The sequence below is a fragment of the Anomaloglossus baeobatrachus genome, chromosome 12 (assembly GCF_048569485.1).
Source record: "Anomaloglossus baeobatrachus isolate aAnoBae1 chromosome 12, aAnoBae1.hap1, whole genome shotgun sequence".
NCBI lineage: Eukaryota > Metazoa > Chordata > Amphibia > Anura > Aromobatidae > Anomaloglossus > Anomaloglossus baeobatrachus.
In genome coordinates this window covers 115,136,459-115,161,825 of record NC_134364.1, presented here as the reverse complement: position 1 = coordinate 115,161,825, position 25,367 = coordinate 115,136,459, and the positions used below count along the sequence as shown (strand labels likewise).

At 47.3% G+C, this 25,367-nt stretch overlaps 1 protein-coding gene across 3 annotated transcripts in view; it reads right to left on the bottom strand.

Moving 5' to 3' along the window:
- TEDC1 (tubulin epsilon and delta complex 1) overlaps positions 1–25,367 on the bottom strand; it is a 69,661-nt gene that overhangs the window by 3,503 nt on the left and 40,791 nt on the right. For all 3 annotated transcript variants that reach the window (XM_075330968.1, XM_075330970.1, XM_075330969.1), the window contains exons 5-7: positions 19,614–19,712; positions 12,582–12,668; positions 11,353–11,550 (exon numbers count right to left, since the gene is read on the bottom strand). In XM_075330968.1, coding sequence (XP_075187083.1) covers positions 11,353–11,550; positions 12,582–12,668; positions 19,614–19,712 — 384 coding nt within the window. The remainder of the gene's footprint in view (positions 1–11,352; positions 11,551–12,581; positions 12,669–19,613; positions 19,713–25,367) is intronic.

The window sequence follows — 25,367 nt, the reverse complement described above, 5'->3', positions numbered from 1 at the left end:
AGAGACTCAGAGGCGAAGCATGAAGACCGAGGCGCCAGGCCAGGCGCAAGGCCAGGGAGGCGCAAGGTGTCAGAGGCGGAAGGCGGGAGAGGCGCAAGGAGCAGAGCCCAAGGCGCAAGGTGTAGAGACGCAGAGGGCAGAGACGTCAGGCCAGAAGCACAAGACAAGAGGCGCAAGGCGCCAGGCGCAAGACCAGAACACAGGCCCATGCGGCCAAAAGGCCACCGAGGCTCGGAGGCCCCAAGGCCAAGAGGCACAGAGGCCAAGAGGCCCAGAGGCCAAGAGGCACAGGGGCCAAGAGGCACAGAGGTCAAGCGGCCAGGAGGCACAGAGGGCAGGCGGCACAGAGGGCAGGAGGCACAGAGGGCAGGAGGCCAGGAAACACAGAGGGCAGGAGGCACAGAGGCCCGAGGCCAGGAGGCACAGAGGCCTGGAGGCACAGAGGTACGGGGCCAGGAGGCCCAAGGCCGGGAGGCCCAAAGGCCAGGAAGCCACAGGGGCCAGGAAGCCACAGAGGCCAGGAAGCCACAGAGGCCACCGAGGCCAGGAGGCCCAGAGACCAGGAAGCCCTGAGGCCAGGAGGCACAGAGGCCAGGAGGCTAGGAAGCACAGAGGTCAGGAGGCACAGAGGCCAGGAGACCAGGAAGCACAGAGGCCAGGAGGCCAGGAAGCATAGAGGCACGAGGCCAGGAAGCACAAGATCCAGAAGTACAGAGGCAGGAGGCACGAGGCCAGGAGGCAGCAGAGGCACGCGGCCAGGAAGCACAAGGCACAGAGGCAGGAGACACAGAGGTCCGAGGTCAGGAGGCACAGAGGTACAGAGGCACCGAGGCCCGAGACCAGGAGGCACAGAGGCCCGAGGCCAGGAGGCACAGAGGCCTGAGGCCAGGAGGCACAGAGGCCCGAGACCAGGTGGCCCAGAGGCCTGAGGCCAGGAGGCACAGAGGCCCAAGGCCAGGAGGCACAGAGGTACAGAGGCACCGAGGCCCGAGGCCAGGAGGCACAGAGGCCCGAGGCCAGGAGGCACAGAGGCCCGAGACCAGGAGGCACAGAGACCCGAGGCCAGGAGGCACAGAGACCCGAGGCCAGGAGGCACCGAGGCCAGGAGGCACCGAGGCCCAAGGCCAGGAGGCACCGAGGCCCAAGGTCAGGAGGCACTGAGGCCCGAGGCCAGGAGGTACGGAGGCCCAAGGCCAGGATGCACAGAGGCCCAAGGCCGGGAGGCACAGAGGGACAGAGGCAGAGAGGCACGAGGCCAGGAAGCACGAGGCCAGGAAGCACGAGGCCAGGAAGCACGAGGCCAGGAAACACGAGGCCAGGAAGCACGAGGCCAGGGGGCACAGAGGCCCGAGGCCAAAAGGCCCAGAGGCACAAAGGCCCAGAGGCCAAGAGGCCAGGAGGCACAGAGGCCAAGAAGACAGGAGGCACAGAGGCCAAGAGGCCAGGAGGCACAGAGGCACGAAGCCAGGAGGCGCCGAGGACCGGAGGCACAGAGGCCAGGAGGCACAGAGGCCACAGAGACCAGGAGGCCCAGAGGCCACAGAGACCAGGAGGCCCAGAGGCCACAGAAGCCAGGAGGCCCCGAGGCCACAGAAGCCAGGAGGCCCCGAGGCCACAGAAGCCAGGAGGCCCAGAGGCCACAGAAGCCAGGAGGTCCAGAGGCCACAGAAGTCCAGAGGCCACAGAGGCCAGGAGGCCACAGAGGCCACAGGGGCCAGGAGGTCACAGAAGCCACAGGGGCCAGAAGGGCACAGAGGCCAGGAGTCCACAGAGGCCAGGAGTCCACAGAGGCCAGGAGTCCACAGAGGCCAGGAGTCCACAGAGGCCAGGAGGGCACAGAAACCACAGAGGCCAGGAGGCCCAGAGGCCACAGAGGTCAGGAGGCCTCGAGCATAGTCCAGGAGGGCACCCCAGCGCACTCTCCAGTGCAGACTCCACCATGGCGCCTTCCACTGGGAGCAGTGGCGGCCAGGAATACCAGAGCAAGTGAGATGGGACGCTGATGGCAGAGGGACCGCTACCCAGAGAGGCATTTAAGACCAGAACACAGGCCCCGGACTGGAGGGCAGGGGGAAGGGCTGGCAGAGACCCTCATCCGATCCCCCGAGCCGCAGGAGCAGGAGAACTGCCGGGCTACCGTCGCAGAGACAGAGCGCGGACGCGGCCGGCTCCGGACACACCCCCTCCCGCGTACACACGCCGTGCAGCTCGCAGGCACGCGACACAGGGAGAGGCTCCGGGAAGTCCTACAGACAGCAACTCACCGCAGCGTCCGGCTCAGGATGGAGGGGTCCGCGGGCTTCACCTGGAACCTCCCCGGTCCGCTCCCCCGGAAGCGCTCCTGTGCACTTCTGGGCCACTGTAGCAGAGAGCGCGCGCCGACGCGGCAGGGCCCCCCCTCGCCGCGCATGTCGAGAAACCCGGAAGAAGCATGCTCTGCTGCAGGCGTCATTTCCCTGGAGGCAAAACCGGACCAAGAGAAAGAGGACGAGGTGCACCGGAGGACAGAGTCCACGAGGGGAGCTCCACCGACCGTGTTTCCGGATCCTGAGCTCCGCCATTCCCCTGGAGACCGCACGGACTCAACCGGACCCAGGCACTGTAGGTTCCGATCCATGCAGGACAGGAAACCAACTGATGAGGGAGGGGGACCGCCCCTTTTTATCTGTAGGTTTCCTGTCATGAAGGGGGCGGATCCCTCTCTCGTGGGTGCTGTCGTGACGAAAGGAAAATTGAAGGAACTCACAAGTTCGGTGGAGGAAGCCTAATGATATGGGGGTGTGTCATCACCAAAGACATTGGATACTTGACCAGGATTGACGGTGGTCTCAATGATGAGCTATATGTGAGGATCTTACAAGACGAGTTACTTCATACACTCTAATACTATGAAAAGGATGACAGTGTTCCAGAAGGACAATGACCCTAAGCATATGTCAAGATTGGCAAATAAAGGGCTTGATGACAATGAAATAGAGGAGGTAGATTGTCTCCACAGTCCCCAGACCTCAACCCAATAGAACACGTGTGGGTAGAGTTGAAGAATAAGCTGTATACATCACCAAGAGAGCCGACCAGTATGCACCAACACTGGAAACTTGTAGAAGAGACCTGGGATCAGATTTCGGTCGAGACATGTTTGAAGCTTATCGAGAGGATGCCCAGAAGGATTAAGGCAGTGTTAAAAGCCAAAAGGTTGAATTTACAAAATAATAAAAATTGAAATTCAGATTTGTAGGAGCAAAACAGTAACAATAAAAAGACAAGAATCTGCATAACTAATCATATGAATCATAGGCTAACTGGTTCCAACTCAAATTTAAGTATGAGATAGCCAAGATGATTGTCTATAAAATGATGGCCGTCTCACGCTCAAAGCTGAAGTGGACAGTGAGATATGGAGACAGAAAGTCAATAGTGCAAAACATTGTTACTCTTTTGCTCATCAATGTAACCTCAACTTAAATCATAGGTAAGTAGTGTTGATTGGTGGGATCCAGGTCCCAAGACCCACAATGGCTCTTACAAGTTTCGCTGCTAATCTGGCTTCATCAGGGGTTTCATAGGCTTACAGTGTGACATCCCTGTATCCCTGATGAAGCTGGATTGGCAGCGAAACAGGGTGTTTTAGGTTTAACAACTGTCTTAACTGGCACAGGAAAGATGGTGAATAGTTCAGTCACACCATCAACTTAACTCTTCTAATTCCTGCAATGGTTACGAAATAGTGAACTCAATTATACAGTGATAATGAACATTTTTGTGACTTAGTGTTGGACATATAATATTTATTTAAAAAACTTACTAAAAATGTTTTAATATGGTGGAAGCAGCATACAAAGTGTTCTATCTATTTGAACAATTGTGTATGCATTGTGTATACCTCGCCACCATCATCTATTGCGGTGTTAAGAGCGCAAAAGAAAGTTCCCTTCCTTTTAAGGATTAGTGAAAGTTTCAGGATTCGGACCCCTCGTGCCAATCAACACTACTTACCAGGGACTACAAGATATCTGAGTATTGGGGGTTGGATTCAATAGAAGCCGGAGGTCTAAGGCTAAACAGGGCCAAAGACAACATCTCCACAGTGTCTGAGTGTCCTCCATGAGTATCTGTCTTGTTCCTTTGAGCGCTCTGGTTTCGTAAGGGTACTTTCACACTTGCGTTCAGCGCAGTCCGTCACTATGGAGAATAGCGCAGTCCGTTAACGCACTGCGCTATTCTCCATAGACTTGTATCGACGACGCACTGTAACGCAAGTGTCAGCGTTGCATCCGCTGGACGACACAGCATCGTTATTTTGACGCTGCGCCGGGCGGGAGGAACGCAGAATGTAACTTTTTTTGAGCAGCGCAATCCATAGGATTTCACTGCGCATGCTCTCTCTGGCTCCCTGCACCCGTAACCAAGGTAAATATCGGGTAACCAAGCAAAGTGCTTTGCCGATATTTACCCTGGCTACGTGTGCAGGGAGCCAGACACTTTCCCGCTTGGCTCCGCCCCCTCCCGCACTCCACTCCGCATGTATGTACACACACACACACACACACACACTCACCTGACCTCAGCGCCATGGCCCGCTCGGCTCCACCCACTCCGCCCCCCCGCACACATTCTCGGCGGCCGAACGATCAGCTGATCGACCGGCCGCCGGCGTGTGAGAGCGCTCAGCTGAGCGCCCGGCCGCCAGCATGTGAGAGTGCTCAGCTGATCGACGGGCCGCCGGCATGTGAGAGTGCTCAGCTGATCGACCGGCCGCCGACATGTGAGAGGTCTCAGCTGATCCACCGGCATGTGAGAGTGCTCAGCTGAGCGCCCGGCCGCCGGCTATTGAGAGCACTCAGCTGATCGTTCACAATAGTCTGCTGCCGGTAAAACTGTAAAGAAGAAAAAAAAAAAGCTATCCGTTGTTTTGTACGATCCGTTGCATCCATCGTGCCATTTTATGCAATGCATCCGTTGCATCTGACACACAACGCAATGCAACGTATACCGTTCAACGCAAGTGTGAAACTAGCCTAAAACAATCTGGTAAAAGTGAATTATCAATTTTGTATGCCCTTTTTTTCCCCCCAATTCCACCTTTTCTTTATTCACGTTCATGCTCAGTGAAGGATATATCTATTTGTGGAATATGAGAGTTAATTTGTTAATTTCCTTATAAATTAGATGTCAGTACTTTTAGCAGGCGCGGTTTCTGAACGCCGCAGGTGCCAATCTCATTATAGCTCAGTCACTTATCATCAACGTGGCAAATGTACAAATATAGTATAATCATCCCACAGGTACAAGATGCTACACAACTGCGATACATGCCACATTTTGTTAAATACCAAAATATTAATGTATGGAATCTGGAAAAGTTAAAATATTGTAAATCAAATATCCAGTCTAAAATGGATAGTAATTGTTCCCAAATAGTAAGACTATATGCATAAGGGATAAATTGTACACTTTGTACAACCCCTTTAAAGAGGATCTCTAACAATGTAATAAATGGCCCCCCATCACATAAATCAAACGGCAGCCTGTCCTATTCACATGTCAGGATAGGCTGCGGGCTGGAGACACACAGCTCACGAGATCTGTGTTTCAACTGAGAGAGGAGCTGTATCATAAACAGACATAACAATCAGTTGCCGGAGAATGGCTGTGACAGGAGAAGAAATAAATCCAAGCACAAAGGATTGATGTGGGAGAAAAAAAAATCCTCAGTACTCAGTTCGTCTAAGAGAATATACAGTGTGTCCACCCATATCCTGTCCACCGCCATTAACTTGAGAACGGCGGCAGCTATAGGCATAGAAGTGGTGTCTAGGTATAGTAAAGTGTCCATGCGCTACGCAATGAAACCACCTATAGCGCCACCTGGTGGAAAACAACGGAGTTAGCATTTTTATCTCGAAAACGGAACGAGATAGAGAAAAAAGTGAATTAAAAAAATTGTAGGGCATCATCAATTCAATACGAATCGACACCTTGCATACAGAAATGCTATGATATGAAACCTATGACCCCCCCCCAAAACATTGAATGCTGGTCACGCATATGGCGCTCATTTAACTTTGATGCTCAAAATGGCCCCCGGCAGCTGCAATGCACATCTGGCCTCTGCACAGCATACTGTATCTTGCTGCACGTTGTGCAATATGGTAGGTGACACGTTGGCACAAGCAGCTGTGATGCGTCGTCGTAGGTCCTGTAATGTTGGTGGAGGGGTCGCATACACCTGCTGTTTGATGTGACCTCACAGAATGAAGTCCAATGGGGTCAGGTCAGGTGAGCGGAGGCCACTCCACACAGCTCCATACCCAATGACTTGTAGGAAGGTCTCCATGAGGTATCGCTTCACGTCCGCAGCCTTGTGAGTTTTACACGTTCTAATCATAGCATTTCTGTATGCAAGGTGTCGATTCGTATTGAATTGATGATGCCCTACAACTTTGAAATTCACTTTTTTTTTCTAAGATAAAAATGCTAACTCCGTTGTTTTCCACCAGGTTGCGCTATAGGTGGTTTCATTGCGTAGCGCATGGCTACTTTACTATACCTAGACACCACTTCTATGCCTATAGCTGCCGCCGTTTTCAAGTTAATGGCGAGGACAGGATATGGGTGGACACACTGTATAGCAAGGAGATTCAGATTATAGGAAGGAGATTCAAATTAGACATTAGGAAAAACTTTCTGACAGTGAGGGCAGTCAGAGAGTGGAACAGGTGACCACGGGAGGTAGTGAGGGCAGTCAGAGAGTGGAACAGGCTACCATGGGAGGTAGTGAGCTCTCCATTAATGGAAATCTTCAAGCAGAAACTGGATAAACATGTAGCTGGGATGTTTTAAGAAAACCTGCACTTGCAGGGGGTTGGACCTGATGGCCCTTGAGTTCCCTTCTAACTCTACCATTCTATGATTTAATATTTATTTCTTCTCCTGTCACAGCCCTTCTCCAGCAGCTGACCAGTATGTGTGCTGCTTACAATAAATGTCCTCTGTCAGTTGAGACACAGGTCTCTGGATCTGTTTCTTCAGACGGCAGCCTGTCCTGACACATGACTAGAATGTGCTGCCAATTGAATTATGTGAGGAGGGCCATTTTTAGAAAACATCTTTAAAGTTGTTGTACCAAATTTAAAATGTATCCCTTAGGCATAGCTTTTTACTGTTGGGACCACCACCAATCTTGACAATTGGGCTATGAAGAGCCCTGTCTGGATAGATGAGAGGTTTAGCATGCGCACATCTGCTCCATTCATTCTTAATTAAGGAAGCTAAGCGCGGCCCCTGGTCATCTTTGGAGGTTACATTGAGAATGAATTTAGCCAAGGTAAGCCTGTGAGACCTCTGCATACCTCTTTTCAGGATTGATGTAGATCCTAGCAATCGAAACGTTATCTAGTGGATAGGGAAGAACTTCCAACCTTTGTACTGCCCCAACAATGATGGGATCCTGGACTCAAATCAAACCAAGAACAACATCTGTCTGGAGTTAGCATACTCACCCCATGCTTGCATGGACCTTTCCTTCCACACTATACTGATAAAGTATTATTATTATAGCACCCTTTATTCCATGGCGCTTTACAAATGAAAAGGGTATACGTAAAAACTAGTACAACAATCATTAACAGTACAAAACAGACTGGTACAGGAGGAGAGAGGACCCTGCCCGCGAGGGCTCACAGTCTACAGGAGGAGAGAGGACCCAGCCCGCGAGGGCTCACAGTCTACAGGAGGAGAGAGGACCCTGCCCGCGAGGGCTCACAGTCTACAGGGAATGGGTGATGGTACAATAGGTGAGGACAGAGCTGGTTGCGCAGTGGTGTACTGGACTGAGGGCTACGGCAGGTTGTAGGCTTGTTGGAAGAGGTGGGTCTTGAGGTTCCTCTTGAAGCTTTCCACGGTAGGCAAGAGTCTGATATGCTGGGGCAGAGCGATGCAGAGTAAGGGGGAAGCACGGGAGAAATCTTGAATGGGATTGTGGGAGGAGAAGATAAGAGAGGAGTAGAGAAGGAGATCTTGTGAGGATCTGAGGTTGCGTGCAGGTAAGTACCAGGAGACTAGGTTACAGATGTAAGGAGGAGACAGGTTGTGGATGGCTTTGTATGTCATGGTTAATGTTTTGAACTGGAGTCGTTGGGCAATGGGAAGCCAGTGACGGGATTGGCAGAGTGGCGAGGCTAGGGAATAGCGAGGGGAGAGGTGGATTAAGTGGGCCGCAGAGTTTAGGATAGATTGGAGGGGTGCAAGAGTGTTTGAAGGGAGGCCACAGAGCAGGAGGTTGCAGTAGTCGAGGCGGGAGATGATGAGGGCATGTACTAATGTTTTTGCTGATTCTTGGTTAAGGAAAGCACGGATCCGGGAGATTTAGTATTTAAAATTGTGAGCCCGAATGGGGATAACATGTGATGGATGCGCCTAGTGGCTCCTCCAAACTTTGACAGAATAGATAGGCTTCTCATCTATTAGCCAAACAATCTTAAAAGAGAATATGTGAATGGGTTTTCTAAACTTGAAAACATACTTCCAGCGGTGCCTTAATATTCACAATAGTACCTTCAGCGTAAAGGCTTATTGATCGTGATGATGTGATTAGAAGATTACAAAGATTTCACAATAACAGTCACAAAAGGCCTTTAGGACGTCAGCCAAAAATGTCACATTGAATTCATCATATCGAACATATTAAAAAGGTACAGATCGGATGGTACTGTCATCCTGCAAAGCCGGGTTTTAATTGGATAAATTCTGTAAATGTTAGGGAAGACGTAGAGAACAAAGAATGAAAGGACATAGAAGATTTTTTAGGGAAAAAAAAAATCTTTTTAGCATCTAGTCTTTATAAAAAAAAAAAAAAAAAAAGAAGATTCTATACCAGAATTGCCATTATTATTAATTTTCATCCATCATTACTACTGTAAACCATTGATCCCGACTGATAATATTACTGTAAGGGATATGGTTAATCTCAGTGATTTTTTTTTTCCATTGATCCCAACTGGTCAAATTTTTTTGTTTTTATTAATACCCTTTGTGTAACGCCTGCCACAAACTCAGGCTGGCTGTAATGGACATGCTAGAGGAAAGCCGCTCACAAAGCAGGACCCCCAGAACCCTGAAACCCTTTAACCCCTATACAGGGATTTGGAATTACACAGGGCCCTGGAGATCACTACCTGTGGAAGGCTGCAGTTCGATGAGAGTAGTAGCCAGGCAGGGTCGAACCGGGAAATGCAAAACAGGGACAGAATCAGGCAGGCAAGGACATAATCAGAAAACAAAGCAGAGGTCAAATCCAGATCGTGCAGGGAGGTACAAATACGGCAGACAGGAGGGTAGTCAGAGAGCAAGCCGAGGTCAAAGCAGGAATCAAATAATCAGAGTGGGGAGAACCAGAGTCTAGAAGGGATACAATCTATATCTGGCAATGGCCAGCAGACAGAAGAAAGGATAAAAAGGGTGTAGTGTCTTCCCACTGGCTGAAGCTGAATTGTGGCAACCTCAGCTGGAAGACACACGCCACCCACAGTCAGCCAGTGGTACTGCAGGTACCAGGAAAACCAGCTTAGTGGATGAGCGGAGCCTTCGCCCACCAGCATCGACTCCTCCCCCCTCACCAGCACAGTCCCCAGCGGGAATGGGGCGGCGCCTGGTGACTGAAGCAGAAGTCGCAGGAGCAGACTCTGGTGAGGACGTGACATTCTCCAAGAGCCAAACATTTTATTATTATTCCCCTTTGACATCAAGGCTTGTTTCCTTCACGGTGGAAGAATTGTAGTTTTGAACTACACTATTCATTTTACCATAAAATGGAAAAAATATTGCAAGTGTTAAAGTATTAAAAAATTAAATTCCGCCAGTTTTTTTTTGTTTTCACAGTCAGTGTTCATTTTACAGTAAAAATAAGGTGGCAACATAATTTCCCAGGTCAGTAGGACTACAATCCTATCAAACTTATACAATTAATTTTTATTTGAATTTTGAAAAAAAAAAATAAAAAAAAAAATAAAAAATGGAAATTTGGAAATAAAACAAAAATAATAATAAAAAAAAATAAAGCTCGATTTGTGTTACCATTCTTTGAAAGGTGTAACATTTATAGCTTTCTGTAAATTAGTGTTTCCTGCGGTGTCCACCGCTATACTGAGCAAACACCAAGAAACACTGCAACGCTTGCCTCTCCTGGGAAACAGAGACACTCTACCCCCCCGCACACTGAGGAAGGCCCGTAATGGACCGAAACGTTTGTGCTTGGTAGTGTCTTGGAATAAAAATCATTGTTCTTTCACATCTACTCCTGAGTGCCAAGTTTTCTGTTACATTGGTTTTGAGATTGGGTCCTACTTGTGCACCATCAACAGAAGAGAAATGTTCTGATAGAATCTTTCATTTTAGGATTGTTCTGAAACAGAAAAACCCTTTAAAAGGGAACTTGTCACCAGTTTTGGGGCGTATAAGCTGCGGCCACCACCACTGGCCTCTTATATACAGCATTATAATATGCTGTATATAAGAGCCCAGGCCACTGTGTAGAACATAAAAATCCCTTTATAATACTTACCTAGGAGGTCTCTCCAGTGCAGATGGGTTGAATGGGCGTCTCCGTTCCCCGGGACCGGTGCCTCCTCTTTCGGCCATCTTGGTCTTCCTTCTTCTGAAGCCGGCGTGCTTGACACGTCCTACGTCGTACACACTCGCCGGCACTGAGGTCCTGCGCAGGCGCAGTTTGATCTGCCCTACTCAGGACAGATCAAAGTATTGTAGTGCGCCTGCGCAGGACCTCAATGCCAGCTAGTGTGGATGACGTAGGACGCGTCATGCACGCCGTCTTCAGAAGAAAAACAAATATGGCTGAAAGAGGAGGCGCTGGTACCAGAGAACAGAGACACCCATCTGACCAGTCTGCACCGCCCCTTAGGTGAGTATTATAAAGTGATTTTTCCGTTCTACACAGCGGCCTGGGCTCTTATATACAGACTGTTAGAATACTGTATATAAGAGCTTACTGGTGGTGGCCGCAGCTTATAATTACCAAATCTGGTGACAAGTTCCCTTTAATATCTGAAACTTGAATCTAAAAGCTGAAAAACAATCTTTGAAAAGAAACACAAGTAAAATGTTTTCAGCCGTTTTCGGAACATTTCCCCCCCCCTCATTCACCTTTTGTGTCTCCCCTATTTCCTCATAGACTGTAGCTTACGAGCACGGCTCGCACTCCTCCTGGTATCTGAATGTTGTTATTTTTCATTGTCTCATATTGTCTGTACATGTCCCCTCTTAATTGTAAAGCGCTGCGGAATATGTTGGCATTATAGAAATAAAACTTATTATTATTATTATATAAGCTCATACCTGTGCTTGTGATGACTTCCAGAGCCCGGCGAGCTTGTGGAGCTGATCCTGTGTGTCACGTAAGCACTCGCTTAACCCTTCGACATCTGTGGGCATATATGGCGGTATAGCACTAGTGGTTACATATGTGCACACAGTGTCCGGGATTGGAACAGGGACGCCATTTCCATCTTCAGGTGCGGACTCTAACACCGTGACCTAATAAGATATAAAAGTAATACCGTCACTAGCATTTCTGGTACATTAATAAAACTGGCATTGGTGGTAGAATGGCTGTTTCGGAGGACGTAAGCAAAAGGTCTATGGGGTAGGACTTAGCCAAAAAAGCAGAAGGGGGGAGGCTCCTGCTGCAGGCAGCTGGACTCCAGCTAGACAAAGGAGAACCTATTCAATGGTTCTATGAACAGATTTGCAAGACCTGGTACACCGGCCATGTCGGTAATCTATACAACTGAATGGAAGCCCTGACGACCACCTCAGACCCGCCGGCATCCATTGCTCTTCTTCTGAATACATGGCCAATTTATTTACAAAAGAAACATAGCACAAAGGCAAATATGTGCAACATAGGTCAACCTATGCGTAAAAGGGGTTGACCAATTTTTTTATTTTATTAAAATGCATGTATTTGGGGCTAAAAATCATTTTTGCATTTGACCTTCATTAAAAATGTTGCACCGTTTGCCTTCTAGACATAATAATATTTATTCACTTATATAGCGCTATTGATTCCACAGCGCTTTACATACATCGTGAGCCCCGATGGGGACAGTGTTGCCAATCTAATTTCCCCATTTGTATGTCTTTGGACATACAGATAGGGAAGACCAACTGTAACGCGTTATTACTGAAAAAAAATTACTGAGGAGTTAACTGAAAATCTATCAGTGAGCTCCCTATGACAGTCTGACGGGAGAGTTTGTAACATTTCTCAGTCTCTTTTTCTGAGCTCCTCTCGGCTGATTTATGACCACAGATCACATCCAAGTTAAATGTGTTGCGAAATAAAAGTCTGTAAAAAGCTAAAAAGGACTTAAATTTGCACTAAAAGCCAATTGCAAAAACTATTTTTAGCTCCAAAACATGTATTTAGTTAAAAAAAAAAAAAAAGTTCTTAAAAGTGGACAACCCCTTTAAGAGGCCGACTTCAATGATTATGCCATAGAAAGAGTAATAATCATCCCTTTGTGGCACGTGACAGAAGTACAACTCCGGGTCAGGTTCCTCACCATCCATTGCCAGTACACAGATTCTACATGCTTCCACTCAATATAGGCCTCCAAGTACGATATCTCCGACGCCATCGCTTGTACTACCTAAAGAAAGAACATAATTTGGCGTTAGTACAAAACTTCTAACAATATTGCAAACAAAATATTATATGGCGCCTTAAAATTGGAACCTTGTCGTTATTTTTAAATTCACCCATTCACTGGTTCTCCTAATACATATATTTCAGCGAGTGTTACCCTACTTGTTCCTGATAACCTCCTGGGAATGACATGACTGTAACCGGAGTCACTATCTTGGTCATTAAAACTTCCATGGGTTGTAGCACTGACGTTCTCTACAGGGCTCAGACTGAAACTTCTATCACAGATAATGATGATGACTGCACAGTGCCTGAATCACAGTTATTATGCAGGAGATCACAGTTCGGCCTCCCTGACTGTATAATTATAATATCTTTACTTATGAAACAGAATATAGAATGATCTCAGGGTCATGTGATGCTGTACTGGTTTTCGGAAAAAGGAGAAGGCTAGGAACCGAGGGCGAAGTGGACGGGAACAAAACAAGAGAATGAAACGCAGGGAAAAAGTCTGCTGATAAGTGTTTGGCTTTACCCAGAAAGAAATGAGCTAGGATGATGAAACTTTCCATTTCTTCCACACTCTCTCCACTGATGTCACACACTCCTTACAATCGGTATTCCACGTTCTGTAAGCCTCGCAAAAACAAGGATTTCGGTTGTGCCTCAAACCAGGCCTCCGTATCAGCCATGGCATTAGAACTGGTGTGAAATTTGGTACCCATGAGGCGTTTCTTCAGATTTGGAAACAGATGATAGTTGGAGGGAGCTAGATCTGTTGAATAAGGTGGGTGGTCACCAGCTGGAAGCTCACCTCTGCCAGTTTTGTCGTGGTCGCTTTTGCAGTGTGAGCGGAGGCATTGTCTTGTAGGAACAAGATTCCTTAGCACAGCTTGCCGTGCCTTTTGGCCTTCAGAGCTGCTTTCAATTGGTCCAAAAGTTCAGTGTAATACCTTGCATTGATGGTGGAACCCTTTTGAAGGTAGTTCACTAGTAGCACGCCCTTCTTATCCCAGAACACAGACGCCATCACCTTAGTAGCTGATTTTTGCCCCCTGTACTTCCTTGGACGAGGAGAACCACTGTGCCTCCACTCTTTTGACTGCTCCTTGTTTTTAGGGTCATACAAATAAATCCAGGTCTCATCCATAGTGATCAGTCGATCCAGGATTTTCTTATCAGTCCGGCAAAGCTGACAAATGGACCGGGAAGTTGTCACTCGCTGCTTCTCTGATCTGTTGTCAGACATTTGGGGACCCACTTTGCAGATCGCTTCTTCATGTCCAAATGTTCATGGATAATGACACAAACACATTCACGGGAAATCCCCATGATGTCTGCTATTGCTTTAACTGAAACTCGTGTATGCTGCAGTATGAGGTTGTGCGCAGCATCGACGATCTCCGGAACAACAACCACTCTCGGTCGTCCAGGACGTTCCCCATCATTGGTGCTGAAGTGGCCCGTTTTAAATTTGGCAATCCAGTTCTTAACTGTGGAATATGAAGGGCATTGATCCCCCAATGCCTGCGACATATTATCATGAATATCCTTTGCGGACTCTCCTTGCAGAAACAAGAATTTTATAAATAAAAATCCTGGGAAATCTTCTGTAAGGCAGTGGACGTCTTGTCTTTCCTACAACAGATTACTGTGCTTTTCTTGATGAAATAGTAATATTTCCCGGAATGCAAATCACAAGAAAAAGCTTTGTGCAGACACAGAAAGCAAATTAGGAGCAAGCACAATAAGAATATTCGGAGGACTCCTGAACTGTGATTGCAGCTCTGGATTACAAAGCGTCTGTCATTCGGCATTTAATATAAATAATAATAACTGATTGGCCGGGGCTCAGATATTGTGACCTTCACCGATAGCTAGAATGAAATGCCAATGGCACTGTGTGGAGCTTTTTTTGTGGCTTTTTCCAGAAGCATTGTTGGCTACTAACCCACAACTCATGAGAAAGCGGTGCAAAATTATCGGCAGAGCGCTTTTAGGATTAAACTCTTGCCGTTGAGGATACGTTTTATCGCAGACAACCCTATTAATCCCTCCTTGACATATATGCGTCACATTTTGTCAGGTGGTGGTGTATAGAGCGGGCTCAGGAGCTGAGCCTGCACCATACCCAGGAGATACTATTAAAGAACTAGAACTAGGTGCGGAACCGTGGAGAGGATGGGTGGGGTGATAGAGAGGAGGAGGAGATGTAGGGCGGTGCAGAACTGTGGAGAGGAAGGGGAGGTGATAGACAGAGATGAGGGAGGTGATGTAGGGTGGTGCGGAAACGTGGAGAGCTTTGTGAGTTTGAGTGATAGGCCTAAAGGCCGCTTTACACGCTGCAATATCGTTACCGATATCGCTAGCGTGCGTACCCCGCCCCCATCGGTTGTGCGACACGGGCAAATCACTGCCCGTGGCGCACAATATCGCTCAGACCCGTCACACATACTTACCTGCTTAGCGACGTCGCTGTGACCGGCGAACCGCCTCCTTTCTAAGGGGGCGGTTCGTTCGGCGTCACAGCGTTGTCACTAAGCGGGCGCCCAACAGAAGCGGAGGGGCGGAGATAAGCGGGACGTAACATCCCGCCCACTTTCTTCCTTACGCATTGCCGGCGGCCGCAGGTAAGGTGAGGTTCCTCATTCCTGCGACGTCACACATAGCGATGTGTGCTGCCGCAGGAACGACGAACTACATCGTACACGCAGCAGCAACGATAATCGAGAATAGGGGGCATGTCACCGATGAGCGATTTTGCACGTTTTTGCGACGATTTAAAATCGCTCATAGGTGTCACACGCAACGACATCGCTAAAGCGACCGGATGTGCGTCACAAAATCAGTGACCCAAACGAGATCGCTTAAGCGATGTCGTAGCGTGTAAAGCGGCCTTTAGACACACGGCCTGAAAATCGGAGTGAGTGGAATGCGATAAAACATTGCATTCCACTCGGACCAATATTAGCCTGTGAGCCAGCACTCCTAAGCAATTATTTTCCCAGCCCTAATCGGACCAAGAAAACAGTTGCAGCATGCTGCGGGCGTAATGCCGTCCTAGATTCTCTCGCACCCATTCAAGTCTATGGGGCGAGAGAAAAATCGCACTGCACTGCACACCGGTGTACTGCGAATGCAGAGTGAGAATCGCAATAGCCGGCAACAGAGGAGAGAGGGAGATAAATCCCTCCCCTCCTCAGCGCCGGCCCGCCCCTCCTCAGTGCTGGCCCACCCATGATTGGACCTCAGTCGGAGTGACACTCGGCCAGCGGGAGCAGAGTGTCATGCGAGGATCGCAGTAGTCCCCGATGTGGCCCCGGCCATGAGTTTATATTTTATTCTGTAGCGGATGGGCAACCAGTGCAATGACTGGCACAGAGCAGAGGCATCAGTGAAGCGGTTGGAGAAAAAAATGATCCTGGCTGCGGCATTCAGGATGGATTGGAGAGGGGAGACCAATTAGTAAAGGATTACAGTAATCCAGGCGAGAATGAATGAGAGCGTCAGGAACAGTTTTTGCAGAGTCAACGGTAAGAAAAGGTTGAATTCTTGGGAAGAAAAAAAAAAAAAAATGAAAAAAATCTCCCCGGTCGAGAAGAGTATAATAATGGAGAGTAGACGGATTGTCCTCAGACACTGCACCGGCCGGGTCCCGGGGCATACATTAGGACACACGGTCTTTTATTACTGTCCCATTAGATTTTTAGAAAGAGGCAATGCCGGTTTGGTTACATATCCTCCTCCTTTTTTTTTTTGCTCCTGGCTGCACTTAGAAATCCATTACATCTCCTCTCTTACATAATCATTTGATGCATTAGCCATTAACCCCTTTATGACCGGCCTGTTTTCTCATTCATGGGATCGTGTGATGCACTTGAAAAACAGGACACAAATTCCGAGTGCGATGAAATTGCAAAATAAGTGCAATTTCCCAATTATTATTTATTCTTTATTTGCCATATTCACAATATGATTCTCCGGGTCAGTGTGAGTTCGCAGATACCAAACGTGCATATTTTTTTTTTTTATTGTTTAAAATGGTGACAAAAAAAATAAAATAATAAATTTGAAATTTGTAAAACAAAGAAAAATGTGCTTGTGTTGTCATTTTCCATGACCTGTGACGCTCTCCATTTTCAGGATCTGGGGCTGTATTAGGGCTTGTGTTTTGTGCCCTGAGTTTAGGTTTTTATTGATATCTTTTGGGATAGATATCATGTTTGGATTGCCTCTAATTACATTTTATTGCAATGCTATGGTGGCCCCAAAAAAACACGTAATTCTGGAATTTCGATTTCTTTTTTCTCATTACACCACTCGATCGGACTTTTACAAATAAAAAATACACATATTTGGTATTGCTTATTTAATTGCTTTATATTTAATGGCGCAAAAGGGGGGTGATATAATAATAATAATAATATTTATTCATTTATATGTCGCTATTAATTCCATAGCACTTTACATACATTAGTGATATGAACGTTTATACTTTTTTATACCTTTTAAAAACAATTTATTTTTTACTATTTATAGTATTTAATGGTCTCTTTAGGGGACTTGAAGCTGTGATCATCTGTGATATACACAACAGTGCATCAGCATTGCTATGTATAGTGAAAGTCATGGTCTCCTATGAATGCCAGCTAAACACTGGCTTTCACAGGAGACTCGTCATGACAAGCACGGGGGTCTTCAGCAGACCCACGGCTGTCATGGCAACCCATCAGCACTGCACGATCATGTCACAGGTGCGCTGATGGACACTGAATGATGCGCCCCCTGCTGACAGGTGCTAAATGCCGCTGTCAGAGATTGACAGCAGCATTTAACATGTTAACAATTGTGGGCGGAGCTCTGCTCCACCGACGGCTGTTAGAGGTACATGATGGCTGATTAAATCAGCCATCATGTATCAGGAAAGATATATGCTTGGCGTGCGAGCCTGCATTATTCTGACTCACGGGTATGTTGACTGTAGTAGTGCCTGTGTGTCGCCCACCTGCAGCGGTCGCCTCAGGGACTTCACTCCACCTTTGGGGATGCCACAGGGGCTCCACTTGATTACCGCTGGCAACAGGAATGTCAGGCTATTAACATCGGAATCGTTTAAGTAAGATACGGCACTGAAACTTGTAGAATTTGCAGAAAGAAACATTTTTATTATTATTTTTTTATTATTTTTTGACAGGCGTAGTATTCTGTATGACAATCAATATTCAATATAACGTTTCGGTCATATGTGACCTTCCTCACATTATTTCACACAGGTTGCCCATGTCAAGGGTCTCTCCACTGATAAGCGTGCTATTCTGATATGCTGCCACTCAGGTCCTCTTTGGTATGCGTAATGAAGGGTATCCTCATGCTGGGCCCAGGTGACCGTTCTCCCCCGCTAACAGCTACCACACGTGCAGGGTCTGACTAGCGTGGCTGTACGTCTGCTTCTTTCAGCAACTTCTGTACACTCTGCTCTCAGACTGGCTCGCTCCTCCGCTTTTCTTACAGCCTCTGCAACCTAGCTTCCAGCCCCTCCCCAACACCCTTAGCTGAGATGTGGAGGAACGCCCCCCTCTTGGGTCTGCCCAAGGGTCCCCTCTAGAGTGTGGGAGACCTGGCTGCTATGTGTCTGTGCGTACACACCCTATTCCAGCCTTCAGGATTTACCTGGAAGCACTGTCCCCGCATGGGTGCAGTACTCTGTGGTGCCTGAGCAGGTCAGGGGCGCCACACCTGACGAGACCGCTCTTTCTGGACCCTTCGTATGACCTGTACTACATTCATACCGGCTCCTCAGACAGCTAAACTCAGCCACAATCTCATGTAAGAAGACTCCAGGAATAGATGATGCTTTAAGTGAAATTCTTGTATTGAATGATGAAAGTAGCAGGTAAAAAAAGGAATACTCCTCTCCAGAGAGCACTAGCATGTAACATAAGGATGGAGGAACATACACAAAATGAAGAAGAGTGGAGGGGGAAAACCTGACATCACAGGGCTACAGGGAGTGAGCAGGGACAAATACAAGGAAAAGTAAAGCTTCCGCATAGGAAAAGAAATACAACACACAGTAATGCAAAACAGTGAATGATTCCAGAGTCGTGGGACATGACACGCATCAAAGGCAGGGACCCGACATATGACATAACGATACATCATATATCATGAAGGGGTTAAAGAGAATCTGTCAGCAGTTTTCTTATTTAAAATCTGAGAGCAGCATGATGTAGGAGCTGAGAGCCTGATTCCAGCAATGTATCACTTACTGGGCTGCTTGGTGCAGTTTTGATAGAATCCCTGTTTTCTCTGCTGTAGCTAAAGCAGTGGTCAGAATTTATTTTTATATAGCGCTAACATATTCCGCAGCGCTTTACATAGATCATGAACACTGTCCCCATTGGGGCTCACAATCTAAATTCCCTATCTGTATGTCTTTGGAGTGTGGGAGCAAACCGGAGAACCCAGAGGAAACCCACGCAAACACGGGGAGAACATACAAACTCCTTGCAGATGGTGTCCTTGGTGGGATTCGAACCCAGGACCCCAGCGCTGCAAGACTGCAGTGCTAACCACTGAGCCACTGCAAGACTTCACTGCTAACCACTGAGCCACCACAAGACTGCAGTGCTAACCACTGAGCCACCACAAGACTGCAGTGCTAACCACTGAGCCACCGTGCCGCCCGTATAACTCCGCCCACATCACTGATTGGCAGCTTCTTGTGTAGACTGTAAACAAACTGCCAATCAGTGGTGAGGGAGGCGGGGTTACACAGATTAGCTAGACTGCCTTGCATGTGACACCTTTTTGTGCAGTGATAATCTCCTGCTGATAAAACACTGATTGCATTGAAACTACAGCAAGCTGCTATGCAAAAAAACCTGCTTGTCATATTCCCAGTAATGTACATTGTCAGGACAAGTGTATTAACCTGATGTTATCTTACCTTATCACAGCTTTGGGGATGTCGAATAAGCTCTGCTTCCATGAGAGACAAGTGGCCAGCGTTTTTGTCAATGTGGCAACCCTGTGTATATGAATGGATCTAAAGCAGAAAGTGAAAAAAAGTTGTAAAATAAATCTGCACTAAATATATTCCTATGGGCACTACGGGATGCATGTTAAGGCTTCATTACCAAAGCTCTGATTACTGATCTATACCTGGCACAGTATTCGGTAGACGCAGCATATTTTGCGGCCATGACGGTCAGGGGTTATGAAACTGTTTTACAAGTGTCGTAGCCGATTTGGCATGTGCAGGAACGTCTGTACTTTATATTCATCTGAACAATGACTAGTCAAAATTGATTAAAGTGCTCCGCAGGATGGAGAAAGCCAGCATAATTCGGAGCCCTGCATACACAAAGAAAAAGCCTTTCCACGCGGGTTTTGACTCTCCCCAGATGCCGCGAGCCAGAGTTTATAGCTGCTCCAGTGCTCCCGCGGCTTGTATGCCACTTCAAAGCACTTCTCCGCTCCTAAGCATGAGCAGCTGTATGCGGCTGATTGTCTGCCACCAATATAGGCTAAGATCGCCGTCGCTGGAGCTGCATTAATGAGCGCATTAGGGGGCGACGGCACTAGTGATTCCCTAATAAAATTACTATTAGCAAAGCTCCTCCAGCAGCCGCAGCAGAGACTCCCCGGGAGCTGCGCAGGATTTCACCGCGTAATCGATTTTATACAATTTCCGCCTTTGATCGGTGCAGGTCTGCGCGTGCTAATCACTAAAACCAAGGGGCAGTGGATCTCGGCAGCACACCGCGGCCCTGAGGCTTCACTCAATTCCCTTATTTAAGGGATTAGTCACCGGTCAAAACATTTTTTAAAAACTCTGAGAAGAGTAAGGTACTCTTATTGTTAAAGGGATTGTCCAGTGATCGCCTGACCGACTCTCCATTCATTGTCTGAGGGGCTGCCGCAAAAAGCGGAGCACAGCGCTCACAGGGATGAGCACCGCTGCTCCATCCTAAAATAGCAGCCCCCAACTGTCACACCGCCGCCGATCAACAAGGGATCGCTATCTCACATTGAATACTAGCTGTAGTTTTGACAAATGTATTTTTTTTTTCTGCTGCAGCTCTGCTAGTCTTCTCAGTGATAAGCTCCTGCTACAGTAGTCCCCATATTCATGAGCTTTGGCTATCCCTGCCCACTACAACTACTGGATACTTTCTGCCTATGCACAGTGTAGCTCCCCTGAACCCCTCAGGGCACTACAAGGAACTGTATCCCACCAAAGATGCAAGGCCTACCTCCAGGGATCTGGAAGACCAGTTCCGGTAACAGCAAAACACATTATAATCCCAGTTTTCCCCCATCCCCAAAGACTGGTGACAGACTAGAATTGGACCCAATGGATGGCCACCCCGAGGTGGAGCCGATCCAGTCCACTAGACGACAACCAGGTGGGAGGGGCAGTCAGTCAGAGAGGGAGTAGAGCTGGAGAGAGGAGATGGACGCGACTGCTCTGACACGGGAGTGTGACGGTGACCTGAGGGCCCAGGCGTGTGGTTGCCTCTGGAGTACGGCGAAGTACTCCCGGAACCATAGCACTGATGGGGTACAGAGCCCTGGGTCAGGCAAACGCTCCAGGCAGACCTGATAAATTCTGCACAGTGAGGGGACCATCCAGGACCTCACTGACCTTAGAAGTTCGGGGGTATCAGCAGTAACAGGAGAACCAGGGACCGGAACAGAACACTGACCCTACAGGGTTCACACTGCCGCCGTACGGACCAGAGACTGAGAGACAAAGAGGAGGGGACCCCCAGACGCTCAAAGCCATGGGGACCCACCAACTCGAGAAAGGTGCAGGGGAAAGAAGCCACCAGGTCACCAACCGGCACTGGGACTAAGGGAACCAGAGGTGAATACCAGCCTTCCTCCGGGGACCAGTTACCGTCTACTGTCAGTAAAGAGAACCAGTTACACAGCAACCCCTTGTGTGGCCTACCTTCTTTCCACGTCTAACTCCATCACCTACCCCCCTGGGGCCCGGCCCTACTTGCAGAGGGCCCAACATCCAAGCTGTTGTCAACACCAGCCCCAGCGGAGAGACTGTGCAGCGGCTGTTCCATCACCATAACCTCAACCCGCAAGTGCCGCCATGACATAAGCTTTATTGAACATTCCCTTCTATATAAACCCCTTTCAAAGTGACCTTCAGGGTCATGGAACCGGGCACCGGCCACCCAGTGACACATCCCAGTAGTACACTGCCCGGGACAGAGTACCCCATAGCCCTGGCGGCACACACAACATAAGCAGAAAGCTCTCAATCAATGGCAGGGATGGGGTTATACAGAACTCATCACTGAAAGGACTAGAGGAGCTGCAGTGATGGTTATCAAAACTACAGTAACAAGCCTAGTAAGTGACCCAGTGCTAGAATCAGGGTCTCTGTCCCTACTTAAGCTTACAGAGAATCGTTTTCAGAAAAAGAAAAACCCATTTAAGCACAGAACCTACTCCATGTCATCATCAAAAATCTACAATCTGTGAATACACACGTATACTACTGCTGCCTAGTTTGCAGCTTGTAACCGTGGAGGCAGATAAGTCTGCATAAGAGCTGCAGACACAAAACGGTAGATCCTTTTGAATCAATACTACTTGAAAAGCTTTTTCATCTTTCGGGGGAAATAACAAAAAGGAGGACATGGTCTTCAAGAAGAAGCACCTTAACCCCTTAGTGACGGAGCTAATTTTCACCTTAATGACCAGACCAAATTTTGCAATTCTGACCAGTGTCACTTCATGAGGTTATAACTCTGGAACGCTTCAACGGATCCCGGTGATTCTGAGATTGTTTTTTCGTCACATATTGGACTTCATGTTAGTACCAAATTTAGGACAATATTTTTTGCGTTTATTGAAGAAAAAAATTGAATATTGGCAAAAATTTTGAAAATTTTGCAATTTTCAACTTTTGAATTTTTATACCGTTAAACCAGAGATTTCTGTGACACAAAATAGTTAATAAATAACATTTCCCACTTGTCTACTTTACATCAGCACAATTTTGGAAACAAAATTTTTTTTTGTTAGGAAGTTAGAGGGGTTCAAAGTTTATCAGCGATTTCTCATTTTTACATCAAAATTTACAAAACCAGTTTTTTAGGGACCACATCACATTTGAAGTGACTTCAATAGGCCTAGATGACAGAAAATACCCAAAAGTGACACCATTATAAAAACTGCACCCCCCAAAGTACTCAAAACCACATTCAAGAAGTTTATTAACCCTTCAGGTGCTTCACATGAACAAAAGCAACGTGGAATGAAAAAAAGCAAAAATTAAATTTTACCTAAAAATGTTGCTCTAACCCAAATTTATTCACTTTTAGAAGAACTAACACAACAAAATGGACCCCAAAACTTGTTCCCCACTTTCTTATGAGCGCGCCGATACCCCACATGTGGTCAGAAACCTCTGATTGGACAAATGGGAGGGCTCGGAACAGAAGGAGCAATATTTGAATTTTGGAAAGCAAATTTGGCTGAAATAGATTGCGGGCACCATGTTGCATTTACATGTCCGCGAAGGTACCTAAACAGAAGAAATCCCTCACAAGTGACACCATTTTGGAAACTAGACCCCTCAAGGCTTCTATCTAGGGGTATAGTGAGCATTTTAGATCCACAGGTACTTCACAGATTTTGTTAACGTTACGTTGTCATATTGAAAATTTTAATAATTTTCTCAAAAATGTTGCTTTAGCATCAATTTTCTCACTTTTTCAAGAGGTAATTCCAAAAATTTGACCTCAAGGTTTGTTAACCACTTTTTTATGAGCGCGGTGATACCTCACATGTGGTCTGAAACCTTTGTTTGGACAAATGGGAGGGCTTGGAACGAAAGGAGCAATATTTGAATTTTGGAAAGGAAATTTGGCTGAAAAAGATTGCGGGCACCATGTCACATTTGGAGGACCCCTAAGGTACCTAAACAGCAGAAACCCCGCACAAGTGACCCCATTTTGGAAACTAGGCCCCTCAAGGAATTTATCTAGATGTTTGGTGAGTACCCTGAACCCCCAGGTGCTTCACAGAATTTTATAACGTTGAGCCATGAAAAAAAAAAAAATAAATTTTACCACAAAATTGTTATTTCAACCAGGTAGCTTTTTTTTTTACAAGAGTAAAAGGAAAAAATTCAGCATAACATTTATTGTGCAATTTCTCCTGAGTTTGGCGATACCTTATATGTGGTGGAAATCAACTGTTTTGGCGCATGGCAGGGCTCGGAAGGGAAGGAGTGCCATTTGACTGCAAAATTGGCTGGAATCAATAGCGGACGCCAGGTTGCATTTGGAGAGCCCCTGAGGTGCCTAAACAGTGGAGGTCCCCCACAAGTGACTCCATTCTGGAAACAAGACACCTCAAGGCTTTTATCTAGGTGTATAGTGAGCAGTATGAATCCACGAATACTTCACAGAATTTGATAAGCTTAGGTTGCCATATTGAAAATTTTCATTTTTTTCACAAAAATGTTGCTTCAGCATCAAATTTCTCACTTTTTCAAGAGACAACAACAAACCGTGGACCCAACAGGTTGTTATCCAATGTCTTATGAGCACAGGGATACCCCACATGTGGCCAAAAACCTGTTTGGATAAATGGGAGGGCTTGGAATGGAAGCAGCACCATTTGAATTCTGGAAAAGTTGAAATAAATTGCGGGCACCATGTCACATTTGCAGGGCCCCTTGGGTACCTATACATTAGAAACCCCCACAAGTGACCCCATTTTGGAAACTGGATTTTATTCAGGAGTATAATAAGCATTTTGAATCCACAGGTACTTCACAAAAATGTTGCTGTAGCAACCAATGTCTCACTTTTAGGCTATGTGGCCATGAGCCAGCGACACGGCGTCTAGTACACAGTGTCAGCCTCCTGCAGAGATGTGAGTGTTGTCCACGGGAGAACGCAGCTGCCCATGCCCACGATTTGGGTTCAGGCCGCTGTGGAGCTCTATGCTACCTGCAGAGAACACTCATCTCCGCAGCATAAATTGACATGCTGAGGCTCGGGAAGCTGCGCCACAGGTCAGTTTATGTGGCGGAGAAAAGAAGCACATTGGGCAAGCACATTGGGCATGGGATTTCTAAAAATCCTTCCACTGTGCTTCTACTGCACAATGCAGCGTTATGGACGCAGAGAAAACACTCTGCGCCCAAAACGCTGCAAATCCCGATTGTGGGCGCACAGCCTAAAGTGCTACAATGGATGAATGGATAGATGTCAAACATATATAACGTCCCACCCCCTGCATATTCTAAGCTGGCGCCCTTTAGTGCCTTTCATGTGGCACTAAAGGGTGCCTAGCCTTGTATTTAGCCCCCCAAAAAAATAATAATTAAAATAAACGACGTGGGGTCCCCCCCATTTTTGATAGCCAGCTAGGGTAAAGCAGACAGCTGTAGCCTGCAAACCACAGCTGACAGCTTCACCTTGTCTGGTGATCAATTTGGAGGGCTCCCCAGGCGTTTTTTTAAAAAAAAAAAAAAACGTGGGGTCCCCCCCAAATTAGATCACCAGCCAAGGTGAAGCGGACAGCTGGGGTCTGGTATTCTCAGGGTGGGAAGAGCCATGGTTATTGGACTCTTCCCAGCCTAAAAATAGCAGGCCGCAGCCGCCCCAGAAGTGGCGCATCCATTAGATGCGCCAATCCTGGCGCTTCGCCCCAGCTCATC